This window comes from Micropterus dolomieu, linkage group LG18 (genome assembly GCF_021292245.1).
Source record: "Micropterus dolomieu isolate WLL.071019.BEF.003 ecotype Adirondacks linkage group LG18, ASM2129224v1, whole genome shotgun sequence".
Lineage (NCBI taxonomy): Eukaryota > Metazoa > Chordata > Actinopteri > Centrarchiformes > Centrarchidae > Micropterus > Micropterus dolomieu.
Genome location: NC_060167.1, coordinates 7,093,168 through 7,108,797, shown reverse-complemented (window position 1 = coordinate 7,108,797; position 15,630 = coordinate 7,093,168). Strand labels below are relative to the sequence as shown.

The following is a 15,630-nucleotide window of genomic DNA, read 5'->3' as shown; positions in this document are numbered from 1 at the left end:
TGAATGTGTTTGTTGTCTGTTTTTGCGACTGGGGTTTAGGTGCTGTGTGCTTGGTGCCTATCCGTTCTGTCTGTCTGTTTGTGTTTTTCCTCTCTGTTCCTTCTCTCTCTCTCCCTCTGTCTCTCTGCCAGCAGTAGAGATGGGGGCGTGCCCGAGATCGGCTCCTAACATACCTGCTCCAGATTGCAATCACACACCTGACCAGCATCCACCTGTCTGTTGTTGTATTTTGAGGAGCGGCCATACATCCAGTCCACGCCAGATTGTTGGTTAAGCATATTTCTTACCACGCACCAGCCAACCTGCTATTTAAAGACCTGTACTCTTGTCAAGAGTTTTTTGCCACCTTCCTGTATTGCCTGCCTGCTCTAACCAATCTCTCTCTCTCTGCCTCAGGAAAAACCACTAGGATCCCTTGCCACAGTGTCTTCACCTGGAAAACCCTCACCACTCTGGATCACACCACCTGGACCTGCCCAACCTGCTAAGCCAGCCAGCCAGCTCTATAACCCACAGGACTCCCTTCTTCTGCCAGTCCCTCCTCACTGCACATTAAATTACTGTTTCACAATAAATTGTTTAACTTTACTCTTTGTGTCCGATCTGCTTTTGGGTTCAGCTTTGAAACCTGACAGATGTAATCCTTGTCCAGCTATGAATACTTTTAATTTCTCACTAAAAAACTCTGGAATGTCTCTTTAGTTTGGATCCTTCATCGTTACTCTCAGAAAATATTTGGCACCCCGTGAATCAAATCTAGCATTGTGTAAAAGCTTTCCAAGAGAATTATAGTTTACTTACAGAATGATAGCTATAAATGTTTAGGGATGTAACACATAACTGTTGCCCTGTGAAAGCTGGCTCGCTTCAAAATGTCAGGAAGCAGAAGAAAAACAGCCAGGTACCTACCTCGACCTTTGCATTTATCTAATCAGTTTTAAAAGTCTTCATAAATCTCAGGATTCTACTTTCAATTAGGGATGTAGTCACAAAAAAAACTGAATACATCCCAGCAGCTTGCTCTCTCTGACTTGCGGAAATTAAACCCATTTGTATAAGAACCAAGTTTCTAAGTAATCTTTGTAATCCACTTTGCAAGAACATTTGATCCTACTGAAAGGAAGGCAAAAACGCTTTGAAAAAGAGACATGCTCATCAAAATGAGCAGGGGTCAAATGGCCCTGCAGTGGACACATGTAACCAGGAGGATGTACTTGCAGTCCCTGCAGCGTCCATCTGACCAAACAAGAGGATTACAGACAAGGGCCTTCCCCTGGGGGCGGCCATGTTTACCAGAGAGAGTAACCCAGAGGAGTGCGGTGAATAACAGTCGGACACTCGGTATACAGCAACCCTGTCAGTAATTGCATGCCTGATAGATGCCTGTAGATTCACGTTTTAGTATTACAAAGGTTGTCTAAATAAGCCTACAACAATGATAGATTAATTCAGTGTGTAAACTGCACTTGTTATTAAAAACATGTATGTTTGCAAGTCGGAAAAAAACATCAAATCATTGCCATCCTACATGAAGCAAATGTAGCTGTCATTTAGCAAGAGCAACTGTGTGTGTTTATTTTAATCTCTGCCCTCTTTCAACACAACTCAGCCAATAAGATCATTTCTGTTTCTTCCGCTGAGAAATGTTTGGACTCCAATCTGTCCCAGTACCCTGCAGGTGGGCTCAGACTCATCCTTGCCTTCCTCATGACTTTTTTTTTTCTTTTAGGGGACTTGTTTATATTTTTACTAACTCTGCAAAAGATAGAAAATATCCCCATTGCGAAGGATATTGTGTCCATCACAGTGGCTTCTCTATCTTTTCTCTGCTAATACAAGTGTGAGTCTTTTTCATGCATTCAGAATGCTGAAAATCTTTGATTCACTTTGAGACACTTTGGCCTTTTCTAATTGGGGAAACTATCAATTGAAAAGTACAGTCTATTATTAGGAACAAAACACTTATATCCAGCCAAACTAAACAATTAGTTATTTAAATAGGGACTAGTCCAAAAGTGCACTCAACGGTCCACATCAAATGAAAAATAAATTGTACAAAAGTCTGCTGACATAGTAAAGGAACCACTGAACTGTACAACAATATCAGTTATACTGTGTGCTCTCTGTTTGTGTTATGTAATGTCACTGTGCACTTCATTAACACCTTAATTCCATGACAGAGCATCAAAACATCAACAGCATTTAGGCTATTTCCCCCATGAATCAACAGAGTACCACAGTGTTGACTGTTAACAAAATGTCAATGCGCACATTCTCCTGCCAACGCAGTCGCGTTTTCCATGAATGAAGAATTACTAATGTTGCTGTAAACAAACTGAGGTGTGTAGGCTTTCACATGTTTCCTCATCTTTGCCTGACTTCACTGAGTCCTTTTAGGAATCAAGGGTGGGTTTTTTCCCATTGGATACATATATTTTTTGGTATTATGCAATCAAAGTTCAGCATGTATAAAAGAATAAAAGGATTTTGAATTCAAAAGGTAAAAACCTGACGAAGCCATGATAGTCTGGATTTGAAGGAGAATCAGAAATGGCAAATATAATAAGTAAAATGAAAAATGATTGTCCTTAATTTCTACGCATACATCACTTTGGTCTCTGCTTTGCACCTGTTACTTGAGCTATGGAGAGTGAAATATGGACATTTGGCTGATTTGGAATATAGTTTTCTTCAGCTGCAAGGCTAGTGGTTAATTGTATCGATAACAATTAATGTAATTCAAATAAAGGTAGGAAGAAACAATAATGCTGTTGTTTACTAGTTAATCTTACACATTCAAACATCATCAATCTTAAAATAATAAATCTACTTAACAAATGAAAGACCCTAATAGAAAGATTAAAAACAAACTACCGCACACTGTTTCCATGACCCTAACAGAAAGGTTGAACTTGGCAATCAACTTAACCACCGGCACAATAAAAAACAACAACTCCCAAACACTCCTCGACATGCTGTCCAGGCCATGATCCATCTTATCTCCAAATACAGGTAGAAGTTTCCAAAAAGACTAATCTTGTTAAACCAAGTGTGAGCAAATGAATCGGCAAGGCCAAAGAGTAACTGCAACACTGTTTACACACAACAGGTTGGAATATTTACCCCACCCAAAACGCAGCCTTCATGGCCCCACGGACACGATCCATTAGCTTTGGAGAGTACAACATTGTTGCCAGGTCAGCCTAAATGCTCAATAACCAAACTCTTTGGTTTAGGGTTAGGCTTTTAACAGGGTAAACAAATACAAAATAGTCTAAAATGTGTTAAGAAAAGGAAATACAGGACAACCACTCTTCAACTACTGGCTGCAAAGACCCATCATCCGGGTCAGTCAGACAGATCAGCCTCTCCAGAACACCAAAATGTTTCTACGAACAAAGAGGCTGTATTCTTTAATACCTTTTTAAATGTCTCTTTGTTTAGTAGTAGTAGTAGTTCTTCAGTGGTTCCCAACCTGGGAGTCGAGACCCACCAAGGGGTTGCGTGTCAATTGTGAGGGATGGCGAGACAAATATTTATTTTCTTCTTCCTTTCTTCTTTTTTGCTGTCTCTGCTACACAAAATGCAGTTTTACCTTTAATAATGTGAGAAGTGAACGTCACTCCCATGGATATGATCAACCTATGACAACCACAGGAGCTGTATAACTGTGTAATTCAGGGTAAAACTAAACTTGAATGTAAGAGAAAAGCTCAGATTACACTTCTCTTCTGCTTCCCATTCCAAACAGCTAGCAACATGATATCTGAAACACCGCCATCAATAATCACTTCTTCAGCCACTTATTAAAGACTGGTGTTTCCCAAAGTAGTTACTTCTAACTGTAATACTTCTGACTGTGATCAAAGAACATAGACAAAAATCTAAAAACCTGCTAAATATGCATCATCAGTCTGCAGCAACAACCAGATGGGCTGTCTGTAATCTACTCTCTGATTGGATTTATGTCCTGAAGAAAATCCCCCACAGTGACGTGTCCATTTCTGCTGTATTTTGGTCCTCTTGTCACTTCATGTGCAAGAAGGCATGTGTAAAAGTACCTCATTCTCTAGGAATAACAGTAGCCAGCCTCATTAATGGATTAGACAGAAAGCAAGGACATTTTAAGCCTTATTCACAGAGGACTGCTGTTAGACATGGGCCTCATCAGAGAATTATCCTCCATCCTCTGTTTTCTCCAAAATGACTGCATGTTATTGTTATCAAAAGCCCACTGTCTCCACCAATATATAGACATAAATCTGTGGTTCTTAATCTTTTTGGCTTGTGACCCTTTATGTCTATGAGCATACTTATGTTTTACCATACTGATGTTCCCTTTTGTTATTGTTTAATCTGGGTAACTTTTAGCTTATATAAAATAGAAAAACTTCTACACAACGTCTACAGGTTTAACTAATGCAAATAGGACTTTAGTCTTACGGCAATTCAAACCTTAACTTTGAAAAAATGCTGACATCAGTAAGAGATGGGCTTAGTCTTTAACTCACATCTCAGTCACCCAACGTAAACTTTCCTCCTCCCTTCCTTTCTCAAGTTTCTCCTCGAACTGTCCGGAGCTCTTTGTCCAGGCAGCCGCAGAATGCAGCAGCTGCGCCTGAGGGCACATTGTACTTTACACTCTACGGGCCAACCAAGAGCGCAAGCACATATAGATGCTAACACACCCGCATGCACATAAACACAAATACACTATGTCTACAACCAAGGACAAAGGCACAAGACGGCATGTAGTTACACACTGTACCCAAGAGACTCAAATCAGCAAGTACAATTTTATCCAACTAGCCATTACTTCCAGAGAGAATTCTCTCTCCTCTGTCGAAACAGACTTGTCACTCAGCAGGACATACACGGCTATTTCTGGCCACAAAGTGGACTCAGCAACTTCCTTGGGGTCACGGGGAGTTACAGGGACTTTTTACTGTAAAAGAGAGCAGCCTTCAGCAAAGACAGACATGCGCCCTAATCAGCCACGACAATGAGTCCATCAGAACTTACTGAGAGGTTTGAGGATGCTGTTGCTGGCCTCATCGTTATTTTCTGTGTCCGACTTGTCAGAGGTGTTCTCCGTCAACTTCTCCTTTCTGTCCTTGTGGCCGGTTCTCCGACGATGACGCCTCCGACGCCGATAGCTCTTGGGCACATGCACACCAATGTAAACGGTGTGGTGACCTGCGCAAAAAGCAAAACAGCAGATGAACTCTCTGACACCAAACATCCTGACAAATCCAGATTATGATGCAAATTATGCACCTGAACTTCACAGATCACCTTCTGAACATGACAAGGCACAATCAAAAACCCTACCAGGATTGCAAAGCAATGAAAAATTATAAGTATCAACATTTAGAAAATCATGACATGGCACTACAGAGGTGCTAAATAAGTAAAATACATCATCAATTTAACACAATCTTGACCACTTGTGAATTCAGTTAAGCAGGGAAGATTCTCATGTTTTCAAGGCAGTGTAGCAGAGCAGGGTTATAGAAGTTGCAGCACACTGTTAAAACAAATATTTGGATAGAAAAAGAAGTAGAACATAGCAGTGAAGACGCCATGACTACATCCCTTTTATATATGTTGGCACAATACCAACAGGAGGTGCAGTTTTACATGTAGTTTGGTGGTTTAGGGTCAATAATAACAAGCAGACCAGGCTGTTTGCTAAAAACATGCCATTCAGATGGACATGAATTTCATGCCAGCATGCTAAACATCTATTTTTAGTCATGAAAATGTGACTGATATTTAAGTAAGGTATCTGGTTTGGGGCATTTATTTTTATATACTGTAATAGTAATAATAATAATAATGAATTTTTATAAAGTACTTATCAAAGCAAAGTGCTTCATAGAGACACAAAGAGAAATATGAATACATATGGGGCAAAATAAAAATAAGAAATAATAACAAGAAAATAAAAACCAATAAACAGGCAGCACAGACAAAATCAGGATATGCTTTCCAATAAAAGTGCATTATTAGAAGAGACTTAAAAGAAAACACTGACTCAGACAGCCTAATTTCCTCTGGCAGGTCGTTCTATAGCCTCAGGGCAGCAAAAGCTCTGCTTCCTTTTGATTTCAGCCTGACCTCAGGAAGAGACAGAATACCCCTGCCCAAAGATGTCAAACTATGCAAAGGTTCATAAGGGATTAAAAGGTCCAAAATATAATCTCGGAGCCAATGTAATAAGGCTAAAACATGTGTGATCATGTGATCATAGAAGAGGCTCTTACAATAATCAAGGTGCAAGGAGATAAAAGCAGGTATCACTGTTTCTGCATATCTAAAATTTAAAATAGATCTTATTTTTTCAATATTTCTGATCTTAGTGATGTGTTGCTATCAAAAAGACACCAAGATTTCTTGCAAAAGGCTCGATATGTTGTGACAGGTAACCAGTGAATTGCTGTATTTTTTTGTGATATGTTGGGGCCCAATAACAATTCTGTTTAATTAGAATTGAGCTGAAGACAATTTACTGATATTCAGTTTTTGTTTGGTTTTTCAGACAGGAAGTCCTGTAGGGAACTCATAGCATACTGAGGTCAGTGGACTTCATAGGGAGGTACAACTGTGTGTCATCCGCATAGCAATGAAAAGAAACATCATGTCTATGGATGACATCACCCAAAGGGGAGCATAGGGGGAACAGAATTGGTCCAGCAATTGACCCCTGAGGCACACCATAATTGACCATATGTATTACCACATATGCCCACCCAGTGCCTCTATCCTGTGTCAGGCTGCACTTTAGTCCAGCAGCACACGAACTGAACATGTCTGCGTCAGCATTAATGAAAAGGTTTTTGTAGGACTGGTTAGCACAAGCAGTTTTAAAGTAATGTGTGACACAACCAGTAGATAAGATTAGATAGACTTTATTGATACCACACTGGGGAAATTCACTTGCTCACTTTTAACACTAAGCTGTTCAAAATAGTGGGGCCTAATACAATCCATAACTTCAAATAAAAACTTAGTTGGGATTATGTCAAGAGGGCTGGAGGATCCTTTCATAGAGACATGAGTTCAGGCAGAGTAATAGAATACAAATAGCTCAAGGAATCTCGGAGCAGAAGATTAACATCTGGTAATACCAGAGTGTGATGAAAACATTTCAGTTAGCATTGCAATTAGCAGAGACACAAGGAGAGGCTGGGTTAACTAACTGATTGATAGTCTTAGAAAGAAACCTAGGGTTGTGCTGTTCTTGCATCTGTCACCATCCTATTATAAAGGAGTAATCACTCTTTTATAGTGGCCTGGAGACATGATTTCTTCCATTTAGATTCTGCTTTTCTGTATTTCCGTTTACAACTACAAATACTCATTTAACCATGGCTATTTTCCAGTCTCTGAGTTTGGGCAATTCTTCAAAGAAGCTATGAAATCTAAGGTTGAGGAACACAGAGAATTAAAAGAATTAACCAAATGTCCATGATTTCAACAAACCCATAATAAAAACTGTGTATCTAGAGTGCGGCTATGGTAAACAGTTTGGTCAGACACATGCTGTTGAAAGTTAAAACAATTAGTTATATTTTTTAAGAATCTGTAGGACATTAGAAGACTTGTCAAAGTGAATATTAAAATCATCACAAAGAACAATTCTGTCATAATTTGAAACAAGACTCTAAAAATTCAGGGCGCTCCATCAAAAAGGAGCCAGCTGGTTTAGTGAGGTGATGAATAACAGCAAATATGACCAGGAGAGGGCCACCAAGTTTAAAACAGTACTTCAAAGTAGGGCTGGGCAATAAAACAATGATAATTATCGCCATACAATTTTCCTCAATAACAACATGTTCAATCAATATTTGATTTAATTCATTTGAATCATGAACAAATTATGACTTATAAAGGGACTAAGATTTTACTTAATTTTATTCATGCATATTCGTTGAAAAAAAGATTTTGTCATAATTCTTTTGAATGTTCTACCTCAGATTTGTTAAATGATCCGCTGTTTGGCATCAAGTGTTTGTTCTGACCATAAAGAATAGTTTAGAACCACAATTAACCACCTGGTTTCTTCAACTTTCACTCGGGAGCTAAAGTCAGCCTTTAAACTCAGAAGAAATAATGATTTGACATTTATCGTAATAATTATTGATATCGAATGATATGAGATTTTCTTATCTTGGTTAAATTTTTGGCCATATTGCCCAGCCCTACTTCAAAGGAAGAAAAATCATTTCTATCAGCTATTAGGTTGCTTTTGAAATGCTTCCCATAACAAGGTCACCACCACAACCGCAATCCCTAGGACAGCTAAAGCAGTTATAATCTGGGGGACACAGTTTAGCAAGCCCAAGTGCCGCTGACTGCAGTGTGCAGATCTGGGCAGTGCTCAACATGGGCAGCGTCAAATGTTTGAACCCGCCCCACAGTACACTGTAAAGCACGTATTAGCTGTTTACGATCGTAAAACTGGCTGCAACAAGGCGGGGCTGTCGCTCCGACGCAAATAATACCCCCAGCTTTAACCATATACCAGTTACCATGGACTGTCTTGAGCTATTGCTCAGTTAATGACCGGCAAACGTATAATGCTGCCCACGTTGAGCAAAATCAGTAGAAGAGATAAAATAATTTCAAATACATATTTTTTTAAGAGAAAAAGATTAAGATTAAGAAGAGTCATCTTTAACAGTCGGTGCTGGGTTAAAACTGAAATTGAAACTGGAGCTGGGTTTAAGAATAAGAAGAAGATACACTATATTTAATCCCCTGAGGGGAAACTCAGTTAGGGCTGGACTTTTATTAAATTATTAACATTGCTGTGTAGGATGTGTCTGTTTCATTTTTACAGGCCAATGCAAATTACTAGGAATCTTAAAACTACATGGGGCAGTGCAAGAAAGATCTGGGCTCCTAGAATGGACAGGAAAAATAATAGGAGCACTATCCTTTCACAAGGGGGAGTCAGTGACATAAGAGGGTGCATGACTGTGTTTAGTGGGCAGAGAAGAGAAAAAAAAAGCGAGGCTAGAAAGGTGATTTAAATAGTCACATGTGGAGGACAGACCAGAGCCAGGTGTGAAGGCTGGATCTTGCTAAACCACCAATTCCACGACCCAGCATGGAAATCAAACCTGAGGTGCGTCAGCTTGGATTGCTGACATACAGTATCATTGGTGCCAACGAATATAATTTTCCTGATAGTCGTCAGGGGTGAAGCCATGAGCCTTGCTTATTGAGGACGTCGAGGGTCGTAGCTCCAGAAAAGCAGTGTGTGACTGCATTAACAAAGTGGACAGTCCTCACTATGGAATCTCCAACTATCAGCGTAGTTGGGGGGATAAGAAGAGGCAGAGACGATGATCGTGGAGAGTGCTGTGTTGTAGCAGCCATACGTGGGGTGGTCGTGGCTGAGAACTGCTGCAAAGAGGGGACAACCTCCTTTTTAACCAAGGGTAAGTGAGACCTTCAGAGCTTCTCCTGATCATGGCCTCTTTCAACAACGTGCACCGAGAGGAGAAGGACTTGACCGCTGAAAGATGGGAGGGTCCCTCCAGTGCAGGAAAGTTAGTTCATTAAAACTAAAATCCAGTCTGTAAAAGTGGTAAAAGCATAAAATCCTGAAAGGGACCAGTTAGGCCAGACACCAGGCTAAATACAAACTAGAGCTAATGATGTCCAGTTGACAGCCAGCTTAGCATCATTTCAGAGTCACACGTTGGATGAACAAACTGTTACCATATAGGTAAAACAACCAAGGTCTAAGCGTGTAGTTTAGAATTGTGACTTAAAACTGGATAGAAATGTCAATTTATGACAGTTTAAGAAGCCTCTGGCAGACAGCTGATTGTTTTATTTCCATAAATGGTTCCTGGGAAAAGTTCTTGCGGTTGAAATGGGCTCCTAGACTGCATTAGTTTTTGTTAGGTGTAATAAACAATATTAGGTAATTTTATATTAGTAATTAGGTGTACAGTATTGTATAGTAGTTTATTACTAGTTTTCTATAGATGCAGTACTGTACAGTACATGGCAGTAGAGTTTCCCATCCCACAACAGCTGGCCAAATGGCCATTGTGGTCAGTACGATCAATACATTGTAAGCTGACTAGCTTCAGCTCTTCAGTTCCAGGGTTTAGTTTTAGTAATGCCATACTGTATCTCAAGTAAATAACCTTCACCTTCTCTCTAATACCTGCATACTTTTCATTTAACTGCCCTTGTCCCAGTTCAACTGAAAGCAACATTTCAGAGTAAACATCAAAAGTCCTCATGAAACAAAAGGCTCAATGCAATCAGTGTCAAACGTATCCTTTTGGAGCATGCCGGGTTATGCTGAGCCAAGCACTGCACATGACCCAACCAGGAAGTTGCTGAACCCCTCAACACAACAAACAATGATCTCTATTTTAGCACAACAGCATTCATTATTCACTAGTACCACAATGCCTTGTTTTTTAAGGGTTCATCTAAATTCACGGACACCAACGGTTCAGCATCCCAAGCAAATGCTGAGCATCAGAGACAAGAAGGATCTAAAAAAGTAACCTAAAACATGAAGCCTTAGTGTAAATCAGAGGGTATACTTTACTTGGTCAAGCTTTCTGCTTCTCTTTCTACGGTTGATTTTTCAGTGTTCATATTTCAGTTAAACCAATATACCCATTAGTTTCTAGACTACCATTATTAAGTTTTTTTTGTTAAAAAGTGTTAACCGTTTAAAATAAGTTAATGATATAATATCTAGATATATAACAATATGTATGTGAATAAATATTTGGTCAGCATTCATATGACAAAGAATGAATGAAAGCCAAAGAGAGTAACGCTAGTAAACAGGTAAGAAATAGTAAAAAAAAAGTGGACAGAAACAGAGATGGAAGAACGCTAAAGAAAAAAAAAAAAAAAGAGACAAACAGTTGGGAAACAGACCCGCATCACCCACACCAGAGCTGCAGCCTACTAGGCTTTTGGTTCAACAAAGATGGTACCTGTCCAGTGTTTATCGAATAACATAAAAACACTAGATCAATCGTACACACCGTGGCTAAAACACTAACGGCGTCACCGGCCATAAAGATAAACAATTCATCTCTAGAAAACACGTTGCTTAAAGTAAACCACAGCAGATTAAGCTGAAGATTGGATCAGTGAATAAATGGCATGTTGTTTTTGTAGTCCATGCAGACTGTTTATTTTGGTTGTATCACATTTCTGAAATGTTTTTGCGCTGTATTCTGTGCCTATTTTTAATATCTGTAATTTTGGACATTTTCATAAAGCATTACAAATGTCAACATTTAAATCATCACCTTATACTACTACTCACAAAAGCACAGTGAAAATGATTAAACAAATTGCTAAAGACATTCCAAGCAGCTCGTTATCGCAGAATGACCTACCTCACCTTTCTATTATAGGGAAACGCTACACTTTTAAAGGCCCTGCACACCCACATAGGTGAGTTTCACTTATTTAAACTGATAACACCTCTGCTCAGGTTCAAGTTGGCCAGTGCTGGAGATACTGTATTGCACCACCATTCACAATAGATTTATTTTTTCCAGCTGTGAGCAGTGCCTCCTTTTCCTCTGTGCATTGTATTTTGGGAGAATAGTTTACATCAGCAGCACTTTTAGTATGCATACTGATTGTTTCAAGTATACTTTTCAAGTGTAAACACTACAACTTGAAACCTGCTTGAAATTAGTACGAAGTATACAATTGGGACACAGCTCACGCCTAAATAAGAACGGACGCCCTCTATTTTCCCATCTCCCACAGAAAACACTGCTCTGAACTGTCTGAAAACAGCTTGTTTGTAGTCCAGCCACTGTGACATCACAGGGATGAAAGCTGAATGCGCCTCATGTAACGCTCGCCAAGCGGTTAGTCCGACTCGCCCTTTAAAAACTCCCTTCCAAACACTAGCTACCCTCCAGCCAGTCAATGGACATAAAGTTGTTACTGTGATGTAGAGACAGAGCTCAGTTAAAACTTTATGGATGAAAAATACTTTTGTTACAGATTAATAACTCACCACTCAGAAACTCTTGCTCCAGTCCAAATTGCCAACCTGGTCGGCAACATGTACAGCTGAACTGAAGCCGTTTACCGGCTTCTCACTGACCCACCCTTCTCTGCTTCTGATTGGCTGGAAGTCCTTAACTACGAACTGCGCATGTGCAACTCCCAACAAAGATCATTTAGAGACAAGATGTATCACTCCATAGCTAAAACAAAGCCTTTAACACAAAAGAGGAGCTGCAGCAATGTGCAGTATGACAAAAAAATATAGTGTTTTTTGAAAATGAAACCACGTAAACCTGTTCTGGTACAACCCCTAAATAAGATAATAAGATAAGACAGACTCCTGAAAAGGAGCATAATACCACCTTTTTAACAAATGCAATAAAACTAATAGGACAGTGAGAGAGGTGTCAACGGAGCTCAGTTTGTACACAGCCACAGAGTTTGGCTAATTGGACCTCTTCTCAGGACTAAGGAAAAACACCTATGTGGCTGTGCAATAGGTGTGCAGTGAGCAATGAAATTTCTGAAACATTTAAATGTCACTTAACTACATTAGATATGCAAACAAAAAAAGTTGTCATGGGTGTATAGTTTCCAGTTGCTCCGATGAAGAAATCACCAACATGTCGGAGGTGGATGACACGGATGGGCAAATATTTATTACAAGGCTTACGGTTCCCTAAAAATCAGATTTTCTGTATTTTAGCATACAACCTATTTCATATATAGGAATGTTAATAATTTGACATAAGCTTGGATTAAAACAATGAATCAGCAAAGTCTAATATAACAACTGTGTAACACAGTCACAAACATCCTTCATGATGATGTGATTTTACTCAGCTCCTCGGTTTATATTTTTGGTGTACTGGACTGTAATTCAACCGTGGTGTTCTGTCGGGAGATCCAGTTATTTAAACTAATGGTGAGAAAAGTATAAATCCCGTAATACGTTATAAAACGGGGACATGGTGAATATTTTACAAGCACGAACAGGTTTATAATAAATAACATAAATAATATGTGAATTGTTATGCTATGAGTAGAGGAAAAGTCCAATGGCCGCTAGGCTAATTTTTGCAGTGTAAGATACCGTAAGCTTGAGATAATAATGGTGACTAGCAAGTTGTAGCAACTGTAACCCGTCATTTCGGCTCGAGCTGAAGTAAACATGCAACAGCCTGGCTGAGAGTGAGTTTGGGTGTTTAGGGAGGGGCAGGGGGCGCCGCTGTGAAGGAAAAGGTGCGCTGGATTTATAACACAAGACAAAACGAGTGTCATTGCGAAACAGCATGCGGCACAATAATGGTTTTAATTTGATGAACTGAAGCCAAAATCGAAATAGTGATTATATTTTGATTAATTCCACAGCCTTAATTCAAAGTAATACAAACAGAACTTATTGATAAATTACATTTACATAAATGCCCAGTATTATTTGTGTTACCTTTGGGAGTCAACCAAAGAAGTAGTCAGTTTTGCCATACAGCAAGCGGGCATTACAAAAAGACCAAGAAGCAGATGGCTGGAGAGCAACAATAAAAAAGAACAGAGACACAGACAGACACAAAGAAATAAAGACCATAGGGCTATTAGGGCTGATAGATGAGCAATAAAGCCGAGTGTGACAACGCTTGCACAGGCCGAACAACAACAAGAAAGGAGGTGAGAGAATGAGAGGAGAGTGATGGAGGAGAAGGAATAAAATATAGTTGAGTCAAGGAGCTGGAAAGGAAGATTTGCATACTGCCAGAGCAGCTTTGTGTAACTACTTCCTCTTCTTTTTTTGTGTGGAAGAAGAACTTCTTTTGGAGCTGCCCATAAGCATACTGAATAAAATAAAATCCTTGTGTTTGCTGGGAGGTTTGTTTAGCTCACTAGATTTCTAAGGAGAGGCAACACCACCGCCAGTTTCCCCAGTAACCGCATCGGTGGGATCTGCCCAGACCAGTGGGGAGGATGGCAGCATGCCACACATCGCCGACAGCATGCTAATATAAAACAGTTATGTAATATTGGATTAGGGGGAAGAAATTAGTATTCTTACGCTTCTGACTCAGCTGTAATAGGCAATATCTTGAAACGTTTAATTATATCACAGAAATGTAAAAACATCAATTTAAAATTGTGTTAAGAAGCATGGGAGCTTGGGCTGCATAGCTGAATCTGAAAACTGAAGCCTCTCTTGAGCATTAATACGGCCTGTGATGCAGAGTTTAGGTATCAAATGTTTTGCTTGAGTGAAATCACAGACTAATCAGTGTTAGATAAAGTTAATTTGGCCATTGGACCAAAGCTCCTCTTACAGACCTTTATCTCGTACAATGTGAGGAATGTCAAGCTACCTCATCCCTTTTTGTTCTTTTTATCAGTCAGTCTTTGAGTGAGGCTGTCGGCTCTGAGCAAGCAGCGGGGAGGGTACTGAGCTCAGCGGAGACTCTAAAAAGAGATTTAGCCAGCAGAAGAGGACACACGCAGACACAGCTGAGACGCTAGTTACACACATGAAGCTGAAGCAGGGTTCTAGCTGAGGAGACACCTGACAAAATGTTGACCTCCAACATGAGTAACACTGCTGTGCAAATTCCAGTGTTGACTGTTTGTGTATTCATGTATACAAGTAAGTTACTTATACCAGTGGTTTTGCATGTTTTACCCCGTTTACTAAAAATCAAATGTACCTTACATTAAGGTTAACAAACCATACTGCTGTTTTACAACCACTGTTTTACATTAATTTCTGTACAGTCTAATCAAAGCAGACTTTTGAAACTTAAGAAGTGTCATCTATCAGAGTGTACCTCAACTCTGCATTTATTGTTGTCTAACTTGCATTACTGCTGCATGGTAAGGCAGTTTGATTTGAAAAATCTGTTCTGCATTATCATGCACTGATAATGTAACTCAAAATAAATAATGCAGACTTGGTTGTTCACTGTGATGGCTGACATAGCTCGTGTTTCAAGAGTCTAATAGATTAATACTGCATAGAAATGAATGGAAACAAGTGGTTGTCTGTAATGGAGCAGAAATTCTATAACATGAAACTCTACACCATGCATTTGAATATACATTTAAATTACTGGCACAGCCCTTTAATCAAGCAACATTATGGAATTTAGTTAAAACAAAAATTCATTTCTCCTAGTGTCAACATTTAGAGAGAATTAATTTGGATTTTTGTTCTCATTTTGTCCTGGACTTTGTCCTTTAAAATCACCAACAACAGCAAATGGTAGTGCTGGAACCTTTTTGATTACAGTACTTCTGCCACAAAAGAAAACATGAGGTTCTTGGGTGGTAAAACTGGCTCTATGCCAGGCCCTTTCAGCTGCTGGACTAGAGCCAAGAAACCTGTGATGTTGGGTGTAGGCTGATGTCATCACCATGCAAACCTAACCTTGCTGCTAAGCAACAAGAAGTATCATGAGCAGTGAGGAGAGTTTGAGGTTAAAAATGGGAAATAATGTAAATGGGACATTGAATCAATTTGAAATTAGCTTGCTCAACGTCAACTTGGTCAGAAATAAGAGAAATGTTGCATATATTGGACAGTTTGCAATGAAAAGCTACAATAAATTGTGGGTTCTCTACGACACTGGG

General features: G+C 39.5%; 1 protein-coding gene and 1 long non-coding RNA gene across 10 annotated transcripts in view; one reads left to right on the top strand and one right to left on the bottom strand.

Annotated features, from left to right (window-relative positions):
- Positions 1-588, top strand: part of LOC123987017 — a 40,049-nt gene extending 39,461 nt beyond the window's left edge. For 3 of the 4 annotated variants that reach the window (XR_006829045.1, XR_006829044.1, XR_006829046.1), the window contains one exon: positions 135-588. This is a non-coding gene — a long non-coding RNA (uncharacterized LOC123987017). The remainder of the gene's footprint in view (positions 1-134) is intronic. The other variant, XR_006829047.1, reaches the window with a different exon arrangement.
- LOC123987013 (electrogenic sodium bicarbonate cotransporter 1-like) overlaps positions 1-15,630 on the bottom strand; it is a 75,485-nt gene that overhangs the window by 48,364 nt on the left and 11,491 nt on the right. For all 6 annotated transcript variants that reach the window (XM_046075526.1, XM_046075523.1, XM_046075527.1 and 3 more), the window contains exon 4: positions 5,023-5,196. In XM_046075526.1, coding sequence (XP_045931482.1) covers positions 5,023-5,196 — 174 coding nt within the window. The remainder of the gene's footprint in view (positions 1-5,022; positions 5,197-15,630) is intronic.